The following is a 27,328-nucleotide window of genomic DNA, read 5'->3' as shown; positions in this document are numbered from 1 at the left end:
TCCTCTTGAACTTCAAGATCCAGATCAATCAGATCTTACTATTATGTACACAATTCCTAAAATTGAATATTATTTACATACCCAAACTGCTAATCAGATAACAATAATTTGTTAACACCTCTTCAAGGCTGCTAGACATAAACAAATCTATGCATAGATAAGAAATAATTTAGACACACGCAGCTGTCGGCTTTTAAATCACTCCTATTTTTATTTTTCATACTTTTTTTTTGCATAATGAGATTTTTGAACTTAAGTTCAACGATTTTTTTGATTTGTAGATTATGCTAAAATGTACAAGAAAAAGTCATTTTCACCGAGAATGTCGGAAGTGCTGATAAAGTCTTTTTACGATTTTTAAATAGTCACGTTCTACATTGTTCAACATTGTTGAGCTGACGTAGTTTGCTGACGAAGTTGGACTGATTTGCGATTTAAATTTCAACACAAAAGGTTGAAGAGAATCTTGAAGAGATCTGGGATTTAAGATTGAATAGTATTATTAACTAAACTGCCTATGAGATAGAAGAATACAGTTTGAGTCTAATTGCTCAGATTTAGTTATTGGTACTTATAAGCTGAGCTCGAAGTCGACTTGGATTTTGTATGAAAAAGTCGAAGTTGACTTCTTACAAAATTCAAGTTAACTTCGAGCTTTGCTTATTATTTCTCAGTGGTGTGCTAATAGAGCAGTGTTGATCAAGCTATGTACTATGTCGCATTAGTCCCTTACAAACACATAGCTTGCTTTCATGGTACGGGATCACCACTTCAAAATCTTAAAACGGACTCTTTGTCTGTTTTGTCAGTAAGTCAAAGATTTTTTTGGAATGCCATGAACCGCATGCTGTATACGGTTTTAGTCGTGGTTTACCATCAAGATGAGCCGTGGCATAAAACAGCTTGAACAACATGGTTATAGAGTATGTTAGAGGAAACAGTTTATCCGGATGACTCACTGTGTAGATAAGGCTAATATCCGACACTAGGCATATGTGTCTATGATCTGGAGTAGAATTCGATGAAATCCGACTTCAAGAAGGAATCACATCTTAGCTCATGATTGTCTGTCTTTTCAACGTAATGTGTTCCCGACTTTCAAAACTGGATCACAAACAGACATTTGACTCCTAGTCAAGGAATGTAGATAGATCTTTCAAGCTGACCTTCAGCGTGTTTACAACTTTATCTAAAAGAAACTAAGAAGAGCTTTTCCTAACAGACAATGGACATACTCAATTAAATGAGTATGCTCTTGAGGATACTCAATCAATATAAAAGTGCATTCTCAATTTTGTTGTCATTTTGTTGAGCATGCTTCTTGTCTGTTTTGGTTTAGATATCATAGGTAGTACCTAGGAGGCAAAGAACATGCTTTTATGGTACAGAAAGACAACTTCGGTACCTAAAGCGGTATATTTGTCTGTTAGGTAGTGGAACTACCAAACCAACTTGTGGATCATATGTAGATAGTGGAACTACAGCAACACTTGAGATTCTCTTCCAAAAATGACTTAATCCTGACTAAAAATACTCACATAAAATTACTTTTTAAACCTAATTCTTTTTCCTTAATAATTGGTATTTAAGCTTCCGTGCATGGAAGTTAATTTAAATCACTTAAAATCTATTAATAAAGATCGTTTACTAGTCATTATTAAATTATCAAAAAGAAGGATCATCGAATAGATTAATTTCCTATAAAATTTTTCGGTATACATTCATTACATGCCAAAAAAGGTTTTTATCATATCATGTCCTGAGGTTTATGTGTCAATTTTATCATCTTTATACCAGAATGTGGCTGTCTCAAAAATGACCGTTAATTTTTTTTCAAAAAAAAAAAAAATTTGTCGTTAAAATTCAAATTTTTTTTGACCGTTACTTATATTTTTCTTCGTAACGTAAATTTTTATTTCAAAATAAGTTGAGTTCGAAATGTTCGAATTCTTCGACAATCAAATGTCGAAGAATTCGAATTTGAGACGGCCACACTCTGCTTTATATTTTTAATGTCGTCTTAGTCAATTGTTAATTAAGTTTAATATGTGGCAGATTTATCTTTTTTGATTTTCAGGTTGTTTTGATTACAAATTTGAAGCTATTGTGTATTGTGTATTGTGTGATATTGATTTATAAGGTTTCATTTGTCTTTGTACTTATCAATTTGATCTAATTCAATTTTTTTTTTGTTATAAAATAGATATATTCATGATATACATCTTTATCATAAACATCTTTAGTATTAATAAGTAATATGAAAAGTATACGTGCGGTACAAGATTCCATTTTTTTTTCATCTCTTAATATATAATCTGAGAATCTTTTTTTCAGGCATTAAATTGTTTGTTTATTAGTTTTATTGCAGTTTAGCGTCCACTTTGTTGCCGCTCAGTTTCCAATAAGCATTCACGGACCAAGATTCTGGCTGTTACTATTGTCCTTTTCAATCGTTCGGCTGATGATCTGGATCCGCTATATGTAGGTCGTATATCTTTGGACATTTCTTCAATTACCATCAATAATTGAGAATATTTAGATAAATTAGATGATGGTGATGTGGATGTAGGCTGTTGGATGCTAGGTGTAATATTTACATTCGGTGTTATATTGACACTCGGAGTTATTGAATTTTGCTGCTTAGTTCCATTATTATTATTAGTTTTTGGCGTAATTTGTGTTAAAGATACAGAGTTCTTCTCTAACAGCAGTGCCTGCTCTTGAAGAAATTCCAATTCACGGCGTGACTGACTATTCATTTTCACTAGTTTAACTAAGTTTTTTATTTAAAAAACAAAATTTAATTTGAATTGATTTTTTTTTTATATTCACACCGTATGTCATGAGAAGTTTGGCCTACTTGCCCCTCAAATGTGAATTAAGCGAAGTTCGGCCTACTCGCTGTACTTGACCCCTCAAATATGAGTGAAGCGAAATTTGGCTTATCCGGTGCTTAATCTATGAGTTGAGCGAAGCATGATCTGCTCATCGAGCTTGATCCTCAAATATGAGCTGAGCGAAGTTTGGCCAACCAGCGAGCTCGATCTCTCAAATATGAGCTGAGCGAAGCTTTGCCTCCTGCTGAGCTTGGTCAAATATTAGCTGAACAAAGCTTGGTCTACCAGCCGAGCTTGGTACCTAAAATATGAGCTAAGCGAGCTTAGCTCTCAAGTACGAGCTGAGCGAAACTTCAACCCTCAAATATGATCTCTTGAGGCTCCACAAGCGCTGCTTGGCCTTCCGGCTGAGTGTGATCCCTTGACCCTTATCGTATGGTGTGAATATATCCACACTGGGTTTCTACCCAATTAATAGTTTTGTTTATAGATGATTATGTAGATGACATTTGAATTTGAGAAAACCGTTAAAAAATATGAAATATTTTCTAAAAATACAATTATTTAGTAAAAATAGAAAGCTTGCTGATAATTTACTGTATCAAGAGAGCTTTAAGAGCAATGAAATTAAGATGAAATAATTAAATCTTGTAATTAAGTTAATTTTGAATAATGTAAGTAAAAAGTGTAACGGTTAAAAATAATTCAAATGTTGCTTACAACTCAGCAATTTTCAGCTTAATTGGAGTTTGAATTTTTCTCAACCGTTAAACAGATTTGTAAGTTTTCACGTTTAAAGCCTCCATGTGATCAACGGTTTTCTGAGAAAGAATATCTTTAAAGCTATAAAGGAACCGTTTACTTAAGACTTAACGCTCTTATGAAGAGGAAGGAGAAAGGGGGTTGGTTGAGATTTTGCTATGGAAGGTGGGCTTCCTTTTGTTATGAAAGGGTCCAATTTCGCGTTACATGAAAAATAAGCGACCCAATACAATAATGCAGTAGTCGGCAACCTTTTATTTTTCGCGACACACCTTGGGGTAAGCCTCGATGAAAACCTCACACAACATACGATTCATGGCATTTCCAAGAATAGTTGGCGGTACACAAGTTGCCCACCACTGGTTTATAGGAACCGATCCATTATTATGTAAAGCTCTAAGAAGCGAAGGGGAGAGGGAGGGTTGGTATTTTGTTGCGGAAGTTGAGCATCCCTTTGTTATAGAAGGGGTGTCAAAAAGTCGATTTTTGCGTTACATAAAAAGTGGACAGCCCCATTCAATAATGAGTTCCTGTAAACAAATACCTGGAAAATAACAGTAAAAATACCAAAATAATTGAGAAAAGTTCATGAATTTCACGATTTTATTTTTCTTGAAAAAAAGAAAAAAAAAATATCAAACACTTAATTTTTTTTTGTACTAAACAACTGATTCAGTCATTCAAATTTGACAAATTTTTAATCATTTAATCAACAACATTCATTGCACTGAACACTGAAAATTTTTACATTATTTTCATTTTGTTTTTTATACAAAATAAACAATTTTCTTTAAATTGGACATTTAATGGTTTATAAGTAGCATCTTGCGCTGTCGTTTACAAAAATATATAGATTTAATTAAGTTTAAATAATTGATAACAATGATATAAAAATAATATAACAAAGATTCATGTTTCGATAAATATTTTGACAAGATTACGTAAAGGTCGATAACATAATTAGGGGATCGTTCGGAAATTACGTAACGCTTGGAACAGTGGTGGGCAACCTATGTGCCGCGACACACTAGTGTGCATCCAGAATTGTTTGAAACATAGTTGCAAAATAGGCACCTGTGACAGGCAAAACCGTACAAATTCTTGATAATTTGTATGGTTTTTCTTACAAATCCATACAAATTATCAAGAAATTGTACGGTTTTTGCACAATTGTAACTCTGGTTTAAAAATTCGATGAACCGTATGTCGTGTAAGGTTTTGGTCGGAGCATACCACCAAGGTGTGGTGCGAAAAATAAGAGGTTGCTCAGCACAGCCCACCGCAGAGTTTTCCCTGCATCACCATGGGGCTGGATGCAAATTATTTTCGGAGTACAAACTTTGGTTCATGATATTGTCCCAAACCATCACTTTAGGGGTAAAAGCTTGTCCAAAACCCCATTTTCACCCTTACGTAATTTCCGAACGTTCCCACCAAGGCTAATACATGTGCCAATCCAATATTCAAGCGAGTATACAAATTAGGGGTCGTTTAAATATCTTGGGGTTAATAATCAGGGATTCTATAAAAAATACAATTTTTATTGAGTTACCTAACAAGTGAACGACCCCCAACTTCTTCCAAAACAAATCAGTAACATTGACTCCATAACAAATAAACAATAAACAAATCAACAATTTAAAGGCTCGATGAGATTCAAAATAAGGAATTAAAGTAATAAATTTTAATTCATTCTGAGATTTAGGGATGGTAATCTAGTCGAAGATGAACTCAATTACACAGGCAATATTTATTGCTTGCGTTATTAGCAAATATGGATCAAAATTTATGGAAAAAATTGTGGATCTGCGATTCTTTTTAGGTTATATTTGGTCTAATTATAGCTTTATCACAGATATCAGATACCTCTTAAGATCTACCTAAGTAGTTGCTCTCAAAAATTCAATAAGTTTAGTTTACGTATATAGCAATCTATCGACTTGAAGAGGTGGACTAATGAAAACAAGAGACTGTGATCTTGAGGAATGTATCATATCTTCCGTATCAATATTAAACATAAAGTATGCAACAGAGACATAACTTGATGATTAGGTTGAAAATCTAATTGGATTGGATATCCGAACCGCACAATGTATTGGCTAGGACACTATCATGTCCTCGGATTGCAGAAATCTGTTGATCGATCAAGATTTCAGTCTTAAGTTGGCATGACTCTGACTTGGTGTCGAATTCGCCTCAATTTTAGTATTAAGCTAGAGCTACGCCAACCTGGTGCCGTTTCTAAGATCAAATGAGCCGATTTGTGCTATCCGGAGTCACCGTGTTAACGAAGAGACGCGAAGTTACCCTGACGATCCCGTGACGGCAAATCTCAATCCATTTAAGCAACAATGAGGTTTGCTGCAGATTTGTGCTATTCGAGGACATGATAGTGACCTAGCAAGTAGGTTGTGCTGTTCGGAAAGCCAATCCAAGTAGATTTTCATCCTAATAATTCGAGTTATGTCTCTGTTGCATACTTTATGTTGATTATTGATTAATCTCGAGCAGCACAATTCAGCAATCCACATTTCTTCCCCCTAAATATGAGTCAAAATCACCGGCACCCCACCGAACACATTGTACTGTTCGGAATTAAAGCTTAAAATTAAACAATATCAAGAAACCAGACTTGATTCTATATCAAAAACAGATCTGTTGTTTCAGAAATCTCAAGTACTGAACTGCCGTTTGACTAATTAATTAAAAACTGAAATTTGAATTAAATTTAAATTAAGAAGAATCTATGGCAAGATACACGTCAAATCAATTTTGTGTATTTTGTAGTCAAAGAAGAATTGGGAAAAAGAAATTGTTTTTTTTTTGAGTCTCATGTTTGATTCAGATTCAGTTAAAGCAGTGGGGCGGTGACTAGACGTTTGGTGGGAGGGAGGGGTGCAGAAGTGCATCCAGACAATTTTTGGAAGGGGTGTGTGAATGAATTGCGAAAATTTTGGAGAAATAATGAAGAATTTCTTCCAAAAAAGGGGTAGGGCAGGAGGTGTTTGACCCTCAAATCCCACCCCTACCCCTAAATCCGTTCTTAGATGGAGGTGGTTGCTAACATTTTGTGTATGGATCGCAACAATCTAGAAAATGCTTTTTGGTTCTTATTCACGAAAAGTCAAAGCAAATTGAAGATTTTTTTATTCCAAAAAGGAATGAGATGTGACGATGGGTGGATGGTGGTTTGGATCACATCAGTATGTCACGGCATACAGGTTGCTGTCTACCACAGTGTTGAGATTTGAACGTTCTTGATATTCAAATAAGTCTCTTTTGTCAAAATTTCTTAAAATTTAATTATTTTTCAAACTTCTAACGAGTTTTTAATGAGTTTGACACTTTTGTGATTAATGAAACTTATAAATCCATTCACTAAGACAAAAGAATCATAGAAACTAATTTTGATCCATTTTTGCTAAAGTATTCATCTATTCAAAAGAAGTAGCAAGCTTAACAAAGAGAAAAAAGGTTTTAAATTCAATTAAGTTCCCGCAAAACCATACGCGAACAAGCAAACTGATTACTGGCTGTCTTATAAAGTGAATAACACAGTGCATTCTTTGGTTTTGAGGATGCTGTATGCAAACAAACAATATTAAGGATGAAAGAAAAAGGAATCCAATTTTTTCACAATTTCAACCTTATTATCTAATTAGCTCTAATGACTGAGCTTAAAGGAAGAAAAATTTAATTAGAATTCTCGTCATGTCAGACCTCATAACCACCCCGATTCTCACGTTTCTTAATTTCATTCATATAAAAATCAAGTTCATTAGCACCATAATCCAAATCTCTTTCAAATATCCTTAATTGATTATTATCAATGTGATTTTCATGATTATTCTCATGAGATTTCTTATTTATTGTTATCACTAAATTATCATTTACAATATTTAAACTCTCTGTATTATTTAAATGATAATTGGAATTATTTTCATTGATATTGCCATCGCGACTGCCAAATTGTGAATTTAAAAACATTTGATTCTTTTCCTTTTTTGATTTACGTGACATTTTGTAGAATTTTGCAAAAAACCATCGTCGTTTATGCTTACTGCGCTTCAATATTTTTGAAGAATTTCCAATTGAGATGTGTAGGATGCTATCGCGTTTCTTAAATGATATATGTGAGAAGTTGCCAACTGCATCATCTTTAGTCTCACCACACACATTATTAAATAATGAGTGCAATTTATTCTCATGGACATCTATGCTTAGGCAATTCACTGTTCTCATAGGACTAATACCACCACCACCACTACCATCACATTGATTATTGGTTCTATTTTTACCCTGTATAGTTGATGACGTTCTTGCTGTATACAATGCAGATGGCGGAAATATATTGAGTTGAATCTCATTAATATAATAGTCAGGAAATAAGTTGATTTCTGAGCCGGCAATTTTCGTTGACAGACATGTGTTGCAATTCTTTGTCATCTCATCATCTTCATTTATTATATTTGGATATCGTGATGTCGCTGATGATCCCATTTCAATTGTTGGTAGAGTCTTTCCAAAATGTTCTGTATAATATTTATTTAATTGTTTACAAGATGCGTTTCTCGATGTTGCTATAGTCTCGATTGATTGTTTTTGAGTAGATGATGAGTAATAATCGTCCTTTCCGGATCCTTTTGATGTGTCAATCATATAGATAAAGAAAGAAAAGAATATATAGAATTGAATGAATGAATGAGTTGGAAATGAAGGCTGAACAAGCAAAAAAGATAAAAAAATTTGATATATAGTTACAGAGTTGTTATTTCTTATATTAATGCATGATCCAAAAGGTGAAAAGTTAGTGTATGGAATGAATTTGTTAGTATTTTGCAATTACCTGAGGAAATTAGATTGAAAATTTAGTTTAATGACAGTTTTTGAAAGTAAGAGCTTGACAAAAGCATTCAATTACTTCATTAGAAGCTAGTTGTTACTTTTATTACCTTCACTAGAAGCTAATTGCTACTATTACCACAATAAAATCAATTATAAACCTTTCTATTTTATTAATAAACTATTTTAATGTTTCCTGCTCGATTGTCAACAAAGAACTGAAAATTATCACATGAAAGGGCAAGCAACTATGATGAAATTGTGAAAATTCAAATCAGAAAAGACCGTTAGAAGCCTAATGCCAAGAAAATTGTTATTGCTGACATTTAAGCTGCATTCATAGCTTAACCTCAAAAGAAAAGCAATCAAAGTAGCCTTAAAATTTTGAATACCTCAACAAGAACCGCCAAAAATAGTTAAAATATCCTTTGTTGCTTCACCTAAGTAAGAAAAGTATCTTTATTACCTTAATATTTTATCGTCTATATCCACACATGATCTTTAGAGTTTTGAGCATAGAATTTCATCCAATTAAGTGAATAACAACTCTGCACTGATGAATAAAATCTATTGACTTGATCTACAATACCTGAATACTCTGATGGTTCAGATTGAACATTCCATCGCTTCCCTCTCGATAATATTCGGTATTGGCGCTTTTGATAGTTGGCTTGTGCTGTAGAACATTGGCAGCATTTTTTCTGAAGTGTCTCCTAAAGAGAGACTGAAATTGAATGAGTCTGAATGACGTACACAATTGTCACATTTATATGAAAAAATTAATAGGTCTCTTTATCAGAATGAATGAAATGTCGCCGACCGTTGATTCTGTAAATTTATTATACAAGTCAACATTGGATTTGAAGACCGGAAAAAGCAAGTGCTTCATGAGAATAAAATGACATTATAAAAAAAACGTTAATGGATATTCTATTTATGATGAACGTTAACATAATACTATTTAGTACTCATCATCATCATGTCTGACATCGAGGATGCTATTTTGTTTTTGCTTTTTTAAAACTTTTCAATCTTCTCACCTTAAATGCATTTCTAAACTTATTGCTCATCAGATTATACAATATTGGATTGATGCACGTCGACACATAATACAGTACACCAGATATGTATGTCGTGTACGTGAAGAAGCTTATTATTATCTCATTTTGAAAATCACCGCTATATGACATGTAAATGTACACCAGACGCTGTAAATAAAGAGGATTAAAAATTTTTTTTGTTAATTTAATTAAATTTTCTTATTTGATTAGGAACTCATTTTCATGTTTGGAAGAGCACGAAAAGATTTTCTTCATTTCTTTTTTTAGTCTTTTGAATAAATTTTGCAGCGGAGCTCTTTGAAAGCGATTAATCTTTGGCGTCAGAGAAACTGAGGGAATCAACAAGTGTGAACTTAAATCTTGCTTTTTTGCTTTGCTTTGACGTTGCTGTAAAAATGTTGACGTTTGATGAATATTAAAGTGATTTTGGGTCAGAAGAGCAATGTTACGCGATCGGTTCATATTGACAGTTGCTGTAAGTTGGGGATCGTTCAATAATTACGGATTGAGCTCCCCACTCTGCAAGAGTTGCAAAATTGGTAACTGAGACAGACAAAAACCGTACAATTTCTTGATAATTTATATGGTTTTGTAAGAAAAACCATACAAATTACCAGGAATTTGTACGCGTTTTGCCTGTTACAGGTGCTTGGTTTTGCAACTCTTCCCTTTACCTTTCGAATGTAATAAGTGGACGGTTTCATGGCGAAAACGACCAAACATAAAAATTGGCTACCATTAGTATGAGCCGATCGGGCAAGTTGGACGTCTATTAATTTACAAAGCTACATTGGTTTTGCAACTCTATAAATCCACATAGCTTATATTCGAAACCTCACTACAACTAAGGATCTAAAGAAAAAGGTACAGTTTCCTACAACATCGTCTAGAATGAGATTCGAACCCACACTCTCTTAATTATTAAATACATGTCAAGTGCTCTTACCTACTGAGCTACACTGGGGGTTGCTGAAGAGTCTGGCAAAATGCTCATTTAAGCTTTCTGTTTCTATACCAGTGGTGGACAACCATTTATTTTTCGCGGCACATTTTAGTAGTAAGCCTTGACGACCGAAACTACACGTCATTCGACTCATGACATTTCCAAAAATGTTTGACGGCACACAGGTTGCCCTCTACTGCTCTATAACAGGGCTATATCTGGGTGGTGAGTCTCGACCAAAACCGCACACGATATACGGTTCACACTAGTGTACCATGGTACACAAGTTGCCCAGCACTGCTTAGGGCTATGCAGTGTTATACCTGGGTGGTAAGCCTCGACCGAAACCGCACTCGTCATTTGGTTCATGGCATTTCCAAAAAAATGTTGACGGCACACTGGCTGCTCATTATTGCTCTATACCAGGGTTATAGGTTGCCAGGGCTACGGGTTCAGGTTGCCTTGACCTCAGAATATGATTCACACTAGTGTGCCGCAACACATAAGTTACACAAAACTGCTCTAAATAATGCTCATTATACAGTTCTTATGGCTTAATTGGATTAAGTTACACAACTAGAAATTCATCAATCAAACTAAGCAATCTAGAAACTTTGAAGAAATCTTTGATTGCGGAAATTAGGGTTTTCAATACCGGTATCGAAATACCGGTATACCGAAATTATTTGAAAACCGAAATACCGGTATTAAAGATTTTTGAATACCGGTATTCTCGGTATGGAAAAATGCAGGGAAAATTTTATTATTTTTAGTAAATTTCAGGTAACTTTTCAAAATTTTTCTATTAAATGAAACGTTAAGTATTAGGAGTTCATAAAAAATCGTCAAAAAAAAAATTATTTACACTCGTTTATTGTCAAATTACGTGTTAAACTTAACATATGAATTTTATATTGAACCATTATTTGGAAAATTGTTTTAACTGATTTTAGTTTTCTTTATTAAAAAATGATGCTCAATATTATTTTTGAGTATTATTTCTGATACGTTAAAACTAGTCATTGAGTGGACATTAAATTGCCATTAGTTAGTTATAACGAATTTTTTTTGCTTAGGGTTGGTTTATTTTCTTGCAATTATAAACACATTCATATGAACATGTGAAAATAGGTCCAATAATATCAAAAGTTGGTCCTTTCATATGGAAAACTTTAATTTTTTCTAAACAGGAAACAATTTTTTAAGGTTTTTTACATACTTAAAATGATATTTTGAAACGGTTTGAAGATTTATTAAAGATTTTAATAAACGGAAAAATGTCAGAAAAGCAAAATTTCACCAATTTCGTGACCTGAGACAGCAATTTTGACTGAATTTTGAATACCGGTATGATACCGGTATACCGGCATTGAGATTTTTCAATACCGAAATACCATTGAAAATTTGGTTCGGTATTGAAAACCTAGCGGAAATGCTTTTTATTTAGAAAACTTCTTTGAACAACTTTAACATAAATTCCATATTTTCATCGCTGCTTGCTTGCTTTAAATCAATAATGGGGTTTGTTGTTGAAGAGTTTCAGAGAGTTTGGTTAAGGATGCAGTAATGGAAATAGAAGTTCCCAGAAACTTATATCAGAAATGCAGATTTAAATGCTTTTATACTTAGAATTTTTAATGCTTGATTTTCCGAAAATCACTTGAAAATTTAAACATCAGCAGTTGATTTCGCACAAACTTAATTTTGTTGCTAAAGATGGCAAAAAGGCAGCATTTAAGATACAAAATATCCTTTCAATAAATTTTCCCAAAATAATGCCACAAAAAGTCATCAACTTAGCCACAAAGCTTCTTAATGCTCGAAAATTATTTTCCCTTAGACATACATTAGAACAATAATTCAACAAATTACTTCTATGTGGTCATTTTTTGGGTAACCCCACTTTGTAAGCATGAGAAAGTTCCATAAAGCTTTTCGTATCCAAAAATATATTTATAGCTTGCTAATAGTTGACCTAAGTGACTGAACATAAAGTCATTCTAGGAATGAACATTAGATTCAATTTGGAAGATTAAAACGGCATAAAGTAGAGTTGTGGATGTCGTTGCTAACGTGATATAAATGAGGCCGATGAAAATGAATTTTCGCCAGGATTTTCACTGAACAGAATTGAAAAAGGAAGTAGATCAAGAATATCGGTCGAAAAATAATTGAAAGAGTAACGGTCAAAACTCATTTGAAAAGTAACGGCCAGAAATTACTTGAAGAAATAACGGTCAACGAATATTTGAAAATAACTGTCAAAAAATATTTGAAAATAACGGTCAAAAAGTATATGAAAGATAACGGTTAAAAATTATATGAAAAAATAACTGTCAAAAATTATTTGAATATTTGAAAAATTAACGGTCAAAATATATTTAAAAAAATAACGGTTAATGAGTATTTGAAAATACTGTGAAAAAAATATTTGAAAATAATTGTCAAAAATATTTGAAAATAACGGTCAAAATATATTTACAAAAAGATAACGGTCAAAAATTATTTAAAATTTTAAAAGACTATCAAAGACAGCATTGATTGATAAATAAATGTTTCCCACAGCTCTTATTATTATTTTTAGTAATTCTGTATCCACACAGACATCACGTTAATTTAGAAATAATAAAAATATGTAAAGCAACGTCTAACAAATGTCAGTTGTGTTTTGTATGTCATTTATCTTTAACCATGATCGTGAATTAAGAACTTGGCATCGACCCAGGAATAATAGTCGTGTTGAATCTGACCTTTTGGGAGTGCGAAATCAAAAGAATGTGATGATTGTAACTAGTTATAGACTTTGTTGCTAATGCTTCAAGAGGAATCAAAATTTAAGTCTGTTTTTCTGACTAAAAGACTAGAAATTATGAAGCAGCTTTCATACCTTAATTACCTATCAACAACGATATTTTAGGGTAATTATAGAAGCTGAAAACATCATGTTTGTAGATGAATAAGATTAGAAGTAATTGACAAGGTTTTAATAACTTAAGTTCCACTGATGCTAAGTACAACATAGAATGTTCAGTCATGAAGAAGTTTTGCATGTATATCAGGGAATGTTGATGCTAATAGCATCGAATGTCAATGGCACTTCTAGAGTTACTATGGCTTTCCATAAGTTCTACTTCAAAAATGTGGAATAAGAGGTAATATTAAGGATGCTTTTAATTTGCAGTGAACAAGGTACTATCCCGAGCAGTAGGTAGTAACTATGCTGGCCGTACAGATCAATTGCGATCCATGACTTCCCATAGATGTCGCTTAAAAGCCACTCAATCGCTGGTTCCCGTTTGCCAATTCCCGATTCCACATGCTATCCCGAGAAGCACATAGCGACCAATCTAATTTTGCGGTCTACATGCTCAAAGAACAGCTGCCCCATTTCCCATCCTGACATTTTCCCATGAACACATGACGTATGTAGCTGTACTCTAACGATTATGCTGTGCCACTCAAATATGCATAGAAGCTACTTAATTAGCCACAATCATACTTGATGTGTGAATCGCGTTTTCAACTGCAAGAAGATTACTAGGCAGATTATCGGTTAACCGCACATCATATGACGTTGACATAATTACTCTGAGTGGAAATATGATTTTAATTAGCTAGGAGTGAATGTAGTTCTGAAGTCGTGAATATAGTTCAGAGGTGGGTAACCTGTGCTGTGGGATACTAGTGTGGGGACATAAATGCCATGAATCGTATGCCGTGTGCGGTTTCAGATCATTACCAGGCTAACCACTTCTCCCAAAGCGATACCTAATTTCCAAATGTCCCCCCTGCATCCATTCAGGTTGCCTACCATTCATCTAGTTGCCACGTAAAACTTATGTCATCGTAATGAGCCCAACTTTACGTTATGACAGAAGTAGTCTGTCCAATCTAGACAGATTTTTCGAGAGCTTGTATGTGTCTTAACATCCTACAATACCTTAAGAGTATTGTATAATTATAATAATGACGTTTGGTTCCAGGCAACGCGAGGCGTGATATATGATTCAAATGTTGTACACTCCACTGAAAGGGTTAGTAAATCACGTGACGGTTGAAATAGCAAAATCATGTGCCAAAGTTTGGATTCTGTTACAAAATTGCAAGATTCTTCCCCTGAAAAAGACTCTTACCCCTATCTGCCATTATCCCTCCTCCTCATTTCTTATCCTTACTTTGGGCATTCTTATCCCTTTTCGCATCCTTAATCCTCCTCCCCCACCCTTACCACTCGGCTCCCCATCCTTACCCTTCCTCCTCAATCGTCATGTAATTTCCAAATGTCCCCCCTGCATCCATTCATTCCCCATTCATCACAATTCAACGTCAAAACTTAACATCTACATAAAATCCCAACTTTATTTATGTCTTTCTTGGTGCTTAAAAATAGAATAGAAAATTCACGAACAGACGGAAAAGATTAAGAATGGAAAATTTACATTCCTCTAACTAAGGAACAAAGAACGTAAATTGAAAAAGAAGCAGAAATGACGTAAAGTTGCTAGAAAATCTCTCGACGTCGATGACAGCGACAGTTTTATTACGAACAAAGGGGCGGACAACTACGGTGACAAATTTTGTAACTTGTCAGCTGAGTTGTACGCCCCTCATGTAATCAAATAAATCAACTAGACAGCTAGAAAATGTTAATCTCTTACCTGAAAATGAAAAGGAAGCCAACAGAGTATGAAGCAAATGACCACCGCAACTGAAAAAGAGGTAAATAAATTAATTAAATTGATAAATTCTAAATTACCCATAATTCCTTAATAAATTAGCCTTTTGAAGGTTCATTGAATTTTTTAAATTGTTTATTTATTTTTTTATTATTGAAACGCGAAGGGTAAAGGCACAATGATAAATATTTACCTGACAAGTGATAAATTAAGTACTTGACAATGATGAGAATGGGAGGGATTTGGAGGTGATGACTAGGATTTAGGAGGGAAAGGCTGCTTGCAGATAACTACGCTCAATTTGTAACGGTTTTTTAGTGCAAAATTTAAAATATGGCTTGCTTAGATTGATTATTTTAGTACATTGCAATTTTCAAAAATTGTTAATTTAAGTACTTTCTGCTCAAGTAAGTAGTATTTTGATATCATAACATTGAACTGTAAACTAGCAGAAGATCAGTAATATGACAAGCAATTGTGCGTGAAAAAACTAAAATTTGCAAAAAATTAATTTTGAACTTTGCAAGAATTTTGTAAACAAAGACCGAAAAATTTGAATTTTGAACCTTTTTAACGGTCAAAATCACTCAAATTCAATGAATTTGGATGTTTTGTCAATTGTTCGTCATCAAGTGTGGTCTAAACCTTCATGTTCCATGGCACAGTATAAGTGAATTTTTAAATACCTGTCATTTCTACGCCATGCGGTTCTTGTCATTTTTGAAAAATAGATTGATGGCACAATATTGTGCCGCGACTCACAGTTTAGACAACACTGTTCGACACCATATGTCTTCTTGGTTCATTGAATCTGATTCAGTGGGCAACCTGTGTGTCGCGGCACTCTAGTGTTCCTCTTAGAATTTTTGGAAATGCCATGAACCGTATATCGTATAAGGTTTTGGTCGAGGTTTATCATCAAGGTGTGTCTCAAAAAAGGTTCCCCATCATTGACTTAATGCACCCCATTTTAGTATGACATCATTTACGATTGACCCCAAACGACAATTTATAAAAATATAAAACCTCTCACGGATGGAGATCGTTTATTACAGAGCATTTGTTTATGCTAGAAAAATGCTAATCGAAAAATGTGTGAAGAAAATTTTTTTCACTTCCATTTCCATTTCCACTTTTATTTTTTCTCTCTCAGTAATAATCGTTAGTGAGCATCACCATCCAATAATTTTAAATTGCCCACATAATTGAGTAGATAGACACTTTATTTTGATGTTAATTGACTTCACGGAAAAATGTGATTGAGTCGTGGTCGGTATGGAAACAAAAAATGAGAAAAATGCCACAATAAAAGACATTCTCAGCTCAATTCTGTTGTCGTTAACAACGATGAATGACTTTTTTCGGTGTAGTGATTACATCTTGAGCAGAAGAAATATTTATTCTAGGAAATAAATGATCAGAAAAAGTGTTCAAATGTCACGAAGGCATAACTCGAAAAGTCTCTAGATAGCTTAGAAATTGGAACTGAAAATGTAAGGCAGTGGTGGGCAACCCTCCCTCTGAATACACATCTGCGGCACTCCAATGTGGTGCGACACTCCAATGTGGTGCGACACTCCAATGTGGTGCGACACTCCAATGTGATGCGACACTCCAATGTGGTGCGACACTTCAATGTGGTACGTCACTCCAATGTGGTATGGCACTCCAATGTGGTGCAGCACTTCAATGTACGGTGGCACACCAATGTGGTGCGACACCTCCAATGTGGTGCGACAATGCAGTATGATACGGCACTCCAATGTGGTGCGTCACTCTAATGTGGTGCGACACTTCAATGTGGTGCGTAACTCCAATGTGGTGCGTAACTCCAATGTGGTGCGTAACTCCAATGTGGTGCGACACTCCAATGTGGTGCTGCACTCCAATGTACCGCGTCTCACAGGTTGCCCACCACTACAATATAAAGCTTCAATGATTCAACAATGGATGCGTAAATATAAAATATTTCATAGAACTTATGCTTCATTATTTTAGAGCTGCTGCATTCTGAAAACGATTGTAAAGGAACTTTTAATGTAAAAATCTATTGTTGCTGCAACATTTAAATTGATTTATTTTTCGTAAGAATACAAACAAAGTTATACAGCAGGTGATTTCAAAGTATTACATAGATGTGGGTAGTTAAATGCAATATACTTTGTTCTGAAAAGACATGAATATTTCATGAATAAAGGAGCAAATGATAGAAAAGAAGTCATGCTGGGGTTATGACGTAGTTGTGAGCTGTGCGTTGCTACTCAATGTTCAATACTATAGCTGAAATTCGTGACGAGATCAGTGATATGTGCTACGACTAATCTTGACTTTCCTGAGATCAAGGTTAGAGAATCTTAGGCACGCAATGGAATATAGGCATAATTTTGGTCATTAATTGTTGCTTTTTTGGAGAAACGGTCTAGATTTGTGCTACATACAACTTGTTGATGCTTAATTTCTGTACTTAATAAGCTGAGCCTTGATTAAATAGCAGAAAAAGGAACAATTTCCCAACAACTTGATTCGAACGAGGATCGAACCCGCTTCCTACGATTTCTAGTCGTATGCTCTTACCAATGAGCTAGTGGCGTTCTTGGAAATTCTAGGCAGAATGCCAATTTATACTATTATCCTGCTCTAAAGGCTCTTAGACAGTGTATGGATCTTTATCATTGATGTGGTTTTCCTTAGAAACTCCAACACAACTGTTGACAACTTAACCACAAATTAATCATCAAGGTATGTTCACAATATAGACTAAATAAAAGTCAAAAATCTCAAATTAATTTAAGAACATCAAAAAGCTCGTGAAATGTGTTAATGATCTGAGTGATGTTGTTCCTTTGAGGTATATTCCCTGCTTTAAATATTTTACATGAAATGTGAAATCAGAGAAAAATATTCTTGGAAAAATTTTATTAGATTTGGGCTTAAAATCACTTTGATTCACTTTCGAAGGAATCTCCCTCGCGTCAGAATTTTAGATTCAATTGGAAGTGTATTGCAGACTTCAAAGACTTTGTCTGGATTTATTTTGGGGGATTTTTTTCGTTTATGAAAATTTATTCAAATTTATGCTTAGGGTAGGAGTTGCAAAACACGCACTTGTGACAGACCAAAGTACACTCCTGTGACAGACAAAAACCGTACAAATTCTTGATAATTTGTATGGATTTGTAAAAAACCATACAAATTATCAAGAATTTGTACGGTTTTTATCTGTCACAGGAACCTGTTTTGCAACTCTGCTTAGGGTCGTTCATATATTACGTAACGCAAAAAGTCGACTTATTGACATCAGAGTTGCAAAACAGGTGCCTGTGACGGGCAAAAACCGTACAAATTCTTGATAATTTGTATGGTTTTGTATGAAAAAACCATATAAATTACCAAGAATTTGTACAGTTTTTGCCTGTCACAGGCATCTGCTATGCAACTCTGATTGACATCCCTATAACCCTCCGTATTCATAACCCCTCGTAGTCACTGTTTGATCAGTTCCAAAATTTCAATTCCTGCTCCCAATTCTTCTCCCCTACTACCTTAATAGCGTTCCATACTAAGTGAATGACACATCACAGTAGAGTGACGTTTATCCTTGAGAATCTTCATCACTTTACTATGTACACATATCCAACATAAAACATTCACACATATTAAACTCAAAAGTTTGTGGCATAAAAAAATCATGTCAAATATGACAAAAACAAAAATTCAAAAGAAAATCTGTAAAGTCATGAAAAATTACTTTAAATGCTCGTATAACTCCTTTTTCATCCAGAGCGTTTGAGTGCTATGACAGTTTTTTACACGAATAAAGGATAAATCATAAAAAATTTATGGAAATTGTCATTCTTCCAGAACAAAGTCGCACTAGAGTTGTGTTATGTAAAGTTGCAGAGTTCGGACAACTTTACAATTGCTGCATATTGGCTGGTGTAATGTTGTTAGCATTGTGGAAATCCTTGTCGAATTGACAACGCTCTATATCAATAGTAGGCAACCTTTTTTGTGTCATGGGAACTCTCGGTGGTAAGTCACGGCCGAAACCGAATACAGAATGCGATTCATGCCATTTCCAAATAAATTTGGCGACACACAAGTGCGACGTGACACTTCTGTCACACAAGTGCGACATGACACTTCTGTCACACAAGTGCGACATGACACTTCTGTCACACAAGTGCGACGTGACACTTCTGTCACTCAAGTGCGACATGACACTTCTGTCACACAAGTGCGACATGACACTTCTGTCACACAAGTGCGACGTGACACTTCTGTCACACAAGTGCGACGTGACACTTCTGTCACACAAGTGCGACATGACACTTCTGTCACACAAGTGAGACATGACACTTCTGTCACACAAGTTGCGCACCACAGCTCTATTTAATGATTGAAAGATCCTCCTACTGATGGGAATCGAACCCACGTCCTCATAATAGATTGATACAGAAGTCCGTTCATTTGCTTAACCACTCAGTCACAGTGGCCTTAATCTTGAACTTGCAGATTCGTCTATATATAGCTCGATACCCCAGATTACATTCTCCTCAAATACCACAACTTGCTACCATGTATGTAGACAGCATGTCAACTCTGGTAAAATTCATAAACAAAACGATCTGAAATTGACATGAAATTTGCATCCACTTTTATCATTTTCTTTATTTGTTCATATTTCATCTTGAATTTCCCAATTTATATTCTTTGCTTTTTGTGTGCTTTTGATTCTTTGGATCATTTGTGTATATTTTCCTAGAAATCTCTAGGATTTATTACCAGGAGGGTTTCCTGTAGACTCTGTTTTTTATGAATTTTCAAGACCGAGATCCGGAACCAGACAGAGTCAACAAGGGAATTCTTGGAGAACCGGACTGAGAAGCCTTGGCCTCGATCTGGAGAGTCCTTAATCTCTACTCAGTGTCAATGTGGCTTCCACGAAGTATAAATATATAAATACTTGAAGTTATTATTCAATTGCTTTTTAAAGCTCTGCTTGATGTTTTAATCTAACCGAACAGTTTGTTATTGAACTTTTATGAAAAAAGCCACAGGACTCTTTGAAATAATATTTCCCTATGACGTCAAGATCCAGTTATTTTTAATTCAATTTTAAGTCATTTGCCTGGTTTCTAGGATGATTTTAAATTAAAATGTGATTCATCGGAAGATTTCAATGGCAACTTTGATTGAAAGTGATTTTGTCCGTTAAAAAAGCTTTCAAAAAAGGTTAAAGTTCAAAATTTTAGGTCTTTGTTTACAAAATGTTTGCAAAGTTCAAAATTAGTTTGTTGCAAATTTTGGTCTTTTCAAGCGCAGCTGCTTGTCATTTTACTGATCTTCTGCAAGTTAACAGTTCATACTTTTGATATTAATATGCTAATAGTCAGAAATTAAAGCAGAAAGTACTTAAATTAGCAATTTTTAAGGAACCAAAATAAGGAATCTAAATACGCGTTAATACCAGAGCTACACGAATGAAGAAGTCTTTACCAAGGAACTTTAAAGACAATATGAACCAATTGAAGCAGCTTCACTTTGGTGCCAATAAAACGGTGCCTTTAAAGTTCCTTGGTAAAGACTTCTTCATTCGTGTAGCTCAGAGCTCTGGACAGAGTCATGTCAGCCCGGGGATGATATTTCTTGCCTTTTCTCCACCGCATGCCTTTCGGGCTAACTGCAATAACTTATGTTTCATACCCTAAAGTTGACAATTGACGATTTCATCGTAATCAAATTTAAAATTCGCAGAACAACTCTCAATATACCGTCAATTTTTGACTGATGAAATGAAAATTTCAATGAAAAAGTTGTTATGGCTGCACGAAATTGAATGATTGAAGTACTTTTTTCTTTTGAAGCCAACAAGAGTTAACTTGACGAACAGAAAAATGCCTTCAAATTTGATTGTCAGTTTCCATGCACGTGTGCCTCAAATCAATGAGACCATGAATGATGTTGACAAGCTATGTAGATGTAAGGAAAGTCATGGATCATGCTAATTTATTGAAAAATTGATTTATTTATTTTTTTGGTCAATTTTCTTTGGAAATCCTCTTAATTGCTTTAATGGAGATCAGTGTTGCGCAACATATGTGGCGTGACACATTAATGTGTTGCCAACATTTTTTGGAAATGCCATGAGCCTTATAAATTGTACGGTTTCAGTCGAGGCTTGTCATATAAGTGTACCGCGACACCAAGGTTGCCCACCACTGATGTAGACTCCTTCAGTCACATCATTAAGTAAAGTGGATCTTACCCAAATTTGATTATAAAGGAAATCACCGTCATCAACATGATACTTAATTAAACGGCTTTCAATTAAAAAATTTGTCTACAGAACATTAATTGAACGACAAAAAAAGTTTGCAAACATTACAACCGACCCGCAGCAGTACGAGATGATATGCGCTTTTAACTTATTTTTCAATTAATAAAGTTCAGTTGAAGCTTTTTCCCAACTTTTTCCCGTAGTTTCAAAAAGTTTTTTCCGACTACTTAGGTATTTTTCGCATTAATTATTTTATTGTCACAACTTGGTCACAGCGTCATTTATTTAAGCAGTTCCAGCAGAAGTTCTTTTGATAAATTTCTTCCTGCTTTTCCAGTTTTCTACTCTTTTTTCTTTCATCTTCAAAGGGGGTCGTTGGCATGTAACGTCATGTATGGCGTCACGTAACGCATGGGGTCATGTAACACATGGCGTCACGTAACGCTTGGAGTCATGTAACGAATGGCGTCACGTAACGCCTGAGTTCACGCAACGCCGTATCGTTAGAGGGTCAAAACAACCACATCTCCCACATTTTTGAACAAATCTTCGAGTAGCCTGGGGTTTTCGTGACCAACTCCTCCCCTCTAAATTTTTGCCATCAACTTCAAACCCCACCACACCCCTTCCTCTCTGGGTATGCTCCTGCACAACGCTTTTAGAGAGGTGAAGGTTGCCCCCTTCTTATTTTTGGACTTACGACTTTTTGCTCCTCCTCCCTCCTTAGTAACAGAATCTCGACCCCTCCCCTCATCCCCTCAAAAGCGAAACGTACAAAGTGAACGACCCCCAAGAGTTCTACGTGACCCTCCTTCAACGTGTAACGCTCTTTTTGGAGGAGGAAAGAGGGTAGTCGGTTGGTCAAAAAATAACTTTGTTACACCATGAGTTTTATGTGAATTTCTCTGAATAACGCTCTCAGAGGAGGAAAGAAGGTTCAAGGGGTAAAACCCCCTTTATTGCGTTACCTAATAACTGAATGACCCCTCCATATCTCCTGCTAAGTTTTACTTTACTGATGCCATTCTTAATGCACTTCAGCTCTTCTTATGAAACTTGATATTACTTTTTGACTTACATGTGCGAGAGAAAATGCGAGCGTATCTGACAATTATGTCTTTGGATATGACATGTCAAGATTAATTCTCTGGAAGCTTTTCAATTTTGACATGTTTCAATATAATTCACGCATTTAATATTAATATTCTCAGTAGGCATGCGGAAATATTTTCCATAAAAATGAGTCCTACATTAGTGGATGTAGTAAAGCTTAGGCATAAAGGGGTTTTATGCGTAGCTGAGTTTTTTCTTTTATGAAAACAATATTAAGGAATTCTTTTTAATTTCATGGAAGATTTCACTTAAATAGATGCTTTTATCAAGCTTTTATGTTACATGTAGATGAGATTCAATTTCTGGGAACTGATATGCTACAAGTAATTGAACAACATTGCGCATATTTGAACAAAATTATGCCTGGTATTTCTCTTTAAAGGGATGACTGGATGAGTAAAGAAAAAAAGAAATCTCAGTAACAAGACATTGTTGGAGGCTTTAATTTAAAGCATTAGCTCCAGGCATTGATTTCCTGGCTTATCGCATCCTTTGCAAGCTCAAAATGGTTCTAAACTATAGATAAATGCTTTATTTAAAGGTTTATAAACAAAAACACGTGTTTTTGCGTTTTCGGAATTCAAATTTTTTGACCGTTAATTTTCAAAGATGTTTTGATCGTTATTTTTTAATTTTATATTCACATTAAAAGTCGCTAATTATGTTACCCTAATGTGACCCTAATGTGACATTAGTGTGACCCTAATGTGACACTAGTGTGACCCAAATGTGACACTAATGTGACCCTAATGTGACATTAGTGTGACCCTAATGTGACATTAGTGTGACCCTAATGTGACACTAGTGTGACCCTAATGTGACTCTAATGTGACCCTAATGTGACATTTGTGTGACCCTAATGTGACATTAATGTGGCCCTAAAGTGACACTCGTGTGACTCTAGTGTGACCCTAATGTGACACTAAGGTGACGCTAGGATGCCATTAGCCGCAAGCCGTATGTGGTTTCAGTCGTGGCTCACCATCAAGGAGTGCCGCTGCACACAGGTTGCTCACCTCTTGCATAATCAAATGTTTAACCTCAATTAGAAAAGCTCAAATTGCTAGATGATCGAATAAGCCCACAAATGAAGCTATGTTTACGTAATAAATTGCTTGACTTTGACCGCTTGGAATTTATGAACCATTTTGAAGGACGAGAAGATCAGAAGACCATTCCTATAAATTGATTTCTTCTTATTTTCTAATTTATTGAATAAATCAAAGTGACCTTGTAAAATGGAAATATTCCATATATATCTTAATTAGTCCATACAGACTTGTGAAAATTCAAGCAATATCCAATTATCGAGTTTTTTAAATGGCATTTTGTGGCATTAATATTGATCAGAGCACTCGAAGCAGCATAAAGTCTTAAATTTAATAAAATAGACCATGTTTGGTTTTAGTGAGCATACCCAAGAGTATAATAAGACTGTACAGCTTTATATAAAATAAAATTGAGATACAAAATACAGCATAAGAATCCACAAATTCCTACCTAACCTATTTATTGAAGGACAAATGAACAAAAATTGAAATTTGAAACTTGAAGGACATTTTCTTTTGAATTAAAACTGGCAGGAAAACATAAGTCTTTGATCTGTGCTTTGACTTACCAATAAGAATGTTCAAAAAGGAAATGTACTTCATTCTTGGTAAAGTCTTTCTTATTGATTGACATACTTAGATTCTTCAAAAATTTATCATGAGAAATAAGACATTACAGTTCATTGAATTATTAAATCAATCTTTTCACAACAGCATGATACTTCTTATATTTCAATTTATTCAAATTTATCATGAAAAATATAAAAAGTTACTTCTCATTTTTCTACAAATGTACAGCATTTGGATATGTTAATTTATGATGTCCATCAATAATGTGGATTGGGGTTTCATGAAAGCTTCGTCTGGTGTTGAAGTATTTCAGAGCTTTTTAGATAGATTTTAAAGGAATATCTTAAGATTGATCATAACTGATCCTAATAGGCACTATACCCAATAGGCACCTAATATGAAACCATGAAATCATGCTCTGATATTCCGTGATGTAGGCAAAAGAAGCATTACCTAATTTTACTTCGCTGGTCGTACAGATCAATTGTGTCTATGACCTTATGATCTATGACCTTACTCGGATGTCGTTCAAAACTAGCTCTATCGCCAACAACCACTTACCATGTTCCGATTTAAAAGAAGCAAAAGTTATTTAAATCTGAATGATCAATATCTATGCTAAGACGTTATGATGTCTGTTAAGTGAGGGTTGGTTAAGCAGTCAAATGGGCTCAGTGGCTTAAATCGTAGAGCGTTGGCTTTACGTGTCAAAGGTCCTGGGTTCAATCCCCAAGTCATGTCTAATTTTTGAAGCTCTTTTTCCATTTCGTCACTCTAGTTCCAAAGTTCGATTCTTAAGCTGAATGCAGTTTTTTGAGGTATTTCGCACATAATTGTGTATCCACTGCTAGAAGAACTGGATTATTCTCTAGTATCTGGATGTTTTCTTTGGAATATTCTTGAAAATTCATGATAATTTGTACGGTTTCCCCACAAAATTATACAAATTATCAAGAATTTGTACGGTTTTTGCCTGTTACAGATACCTGTTGTGCAACTCTGATGTACAGTGCTTGTAATAGGTTCGGATCACATTAAATCCTAGATCCTATTAAAAATTGTAAGTCTAAAGAGTGTGGTACAATAGATTCAGTAATCAAAATGCCTCAAAGCTGCAAATTAAGCTGTGTTCAAAAATGATATAAGAGACTATGTTAAGCCAACGAATTCAAACCTAAACAACAACACCGGCTCATTTCATAAATCATTTCCAAATGTCACCCGTAACTCATGTTCAACCCCACCTCTTATGAATGTACAAAACAAAACTTTTTCAATTCAATTTTTTACCAAAATGAATGAAACAAGACCTTAAACAAGATAAAAGGAAATCTCAATTCTCCTTGCCTACACATTCAGTCATTCAGACAATTACACTCTCACCAGCCATGCACGGTTGGAAGGAAAATTTACAACCAAAGCGAGAATAAGAGTACGAAAAAAAAAGATTATTTAATACATGCGTTACGCATGGAAAAAAAAGTCAAGGAAAAGTTTGCAATAAATTTTTGACAACTCTAAATTACATTCAGCCACAAGAATGCTGATTTGAGGCTCGAAATGGGGACGTTCACATGTTACGTAACCCTGCGCTTTTAGGGGAATGAGGATGGGGTCGGGAAACAATCAAACTGTCAATGGAAGTAAAAAAAGTCGGTTGGTTCCAAAAACTCAATTTTCCCACGTTACCTAACTTTTGAACGTCCCTAAAGCAGGATTTTTTAATTTTCCGTTCTTCTGCTTTTCATCATAAATTGGCGAAGAAAAATGTGTGCAATCGTGATCTGAATCTCATCGCATTTTATTATAATATTAGAATTGATACCACGGAAGCAATTTAATTTCGTTGTAGACATGACTATAATGTAGTCGGTAAGTTGTGGAAAGCTTTTTTACACTGTAATTTAACCACTTATGTTAATTAAGAAATTGGAAGAAAGGAAGAAGATGTTTTAAATAAAGTTGTAAAAAAATTGTAAGCACAGAGTTGGGAGACCAGATGTTTAGGTGAGTACGGATCATTAATATTGAGATGGATCTGGTTTTTGGATCTGAGAGGAGGAAGGAGGAGGGTGTTGGCTTGGTTAGGATTTATGTCTAGCAATGTTGGAATTGGATTCCTGTAATGCAGTGATTTGCAGTCTGTGTGTCAACCAAAAGTTGTTGGAAATATCATGAATCGTATGCAGTTTCGGTTGGACTTATCATCAAAGTGTGCCGCGAAAAATAGAAAGTCGCCCACCACTAGTCTATCGAGAATGCAGTAGAATACAGAAGATACAGTTATTGTATAAGTCGAATATGCCATTTTGCCATATACTCGAGTAACTCACAATACCTTAGAATTAAGAGCATGAGACCCGGAATTCTTAGGACTTGAGTTCGATTCCCTATTCATGGTTCGGAATTATACTAGTTTTATACGATCCAGAGTGTGGTCGTCTCAAATTCGAGTTTTCGACATTATATTGTCGAAAAATTCGAACATTTCGAACTCAACTTATTTTAAAATACAAATTTCCGTTACGAAGAAAAATAAAAGTAACGGTCAAAAAAAAAATTTGAATATTAACGACAAAAAATATTTTTTTGAAAAAAATTAACGGTCGTTTTTGAGAAAGCCACACTCCAATACGATCAAGCTGACCTTCTGGACGGTACAGGAGCTCTTGGACGTACAAAGAACTCTTGGAAGGAAGCTGTAGAGATAGTTTTGCGATTGGTATTGGTAATTGGCAAGTGGAAGCTAGCGATAGAGTCAGTTTCCTGCGATTCGTGTGGGAAGTCATGGACCACAACTGAAATGTACGACCAGCAAAGTAAGGAAGCAAGTTACGAAAAACAAGCAATTTAGAGAGTTTGATCCAAGTATGGCAGGTTAATATTAAGGGTTCTTGATACCAATTCCAAGACTTACTGGTCTCAGTCCTCAATTTTGATTGAAACTGAGACTTCGACAAACTCTGTTGGCCTTAATTCAGCATTATCCCAACGTGACTCTGGCATATTGCCGAATTCAAATCGAATCCAGTATCAAGTCAGAGAGTCACATCAGCCTAGAGCTGGATCTTTGATTGATTAATCAATTCGTACTTTTCGGATGATTATTCAAACATAATTAAGGCAAATGTAGGCAAAACTGAAATTGGCAGATGGAAGCTAAGAATAGAGTCAGCTTTAGGCGCCATCTGAGTG

General features: G+C 34.9%; 2 protein-coding genes across 2 annotated transcripts in view; both read right to left on the bottom strand.

The window, feature by feature from the left end:
• Positions 1-2,369: 2,369 nt before the first annotated feature.
• LOC139099067 (cyclin-dependent kinase 2-associated protein 2-like) lies at positions 2,370-2,759 on the bottom strand. Its single transcript, XM_070651465.1, has one exon. It carries the CDS (start codon positions 2,757-2,759, stop codon positions 2,370-2,372), a length of 390 nt encoding a protein of 129 aa, XP_070507566.1.
• A 3,387-nt stretch (positions 2,760-6,146) lies between these two features.
• LOC139099086 (uncharacterized) overlaps positions 6,147-27,328 on the bottom strand; it is a 59,103-nt gene continuing 37,921 nt past the window's right edge. Inside the window, exons 5-8 of the mRNA XM_070651484.1 lie at positions 15,104-15,153; positions 9,482-9,649; positions 9,031-9,154; positions 6,147-8,239 (exon numbers count right to left, since the gene is read on the bottom strand). Of these exons, the coding sequence (XP_070507585.1) occupies positions 7,314-8,239; positions 9,031-9,154; positions 9,482-9,649; positions 15,104-15,153 (1,268 nt within the window). The 3' untranslated portion in view covers positions 6,147-7,313. The remainder of the gene's footprint in view (positions 8,240-9,030; positions 9,155-9,481; positions 9,650-15,103; positions 15,154-27,328) is intronic.

This window comes from Chironomus tepperi, unplaced genomic scaffold (genome assembly GCF_022539635.2).
Source record: "Chironomus tepperi strain 1889 unplaced genomic scaffold, CSIRO-AGI_Ctep_v1 contig_461, whole genome shotgun sequence".
Taxonomy (NCBI): Eukaryota; Metazoa; Arthropoda; class Insecta; order Diptera; family Chironomidae; genus Chironomus; species Chironomus tepperi.
Note: the sequence above shows the minus strand (reverse complement) of the source record. Positions and strands in the feature narration are given on the sequence as shown.

Excerpts from the sequence above, each read along its gene's own strand:
- LOC139099067 (XM_070651465.1), bottom strand. The coding sequence starts at position 2,759 with ATGAATAGTCAGTCACGCCGTGAATTGGAATTTCTTCAAGAGCAGGCA.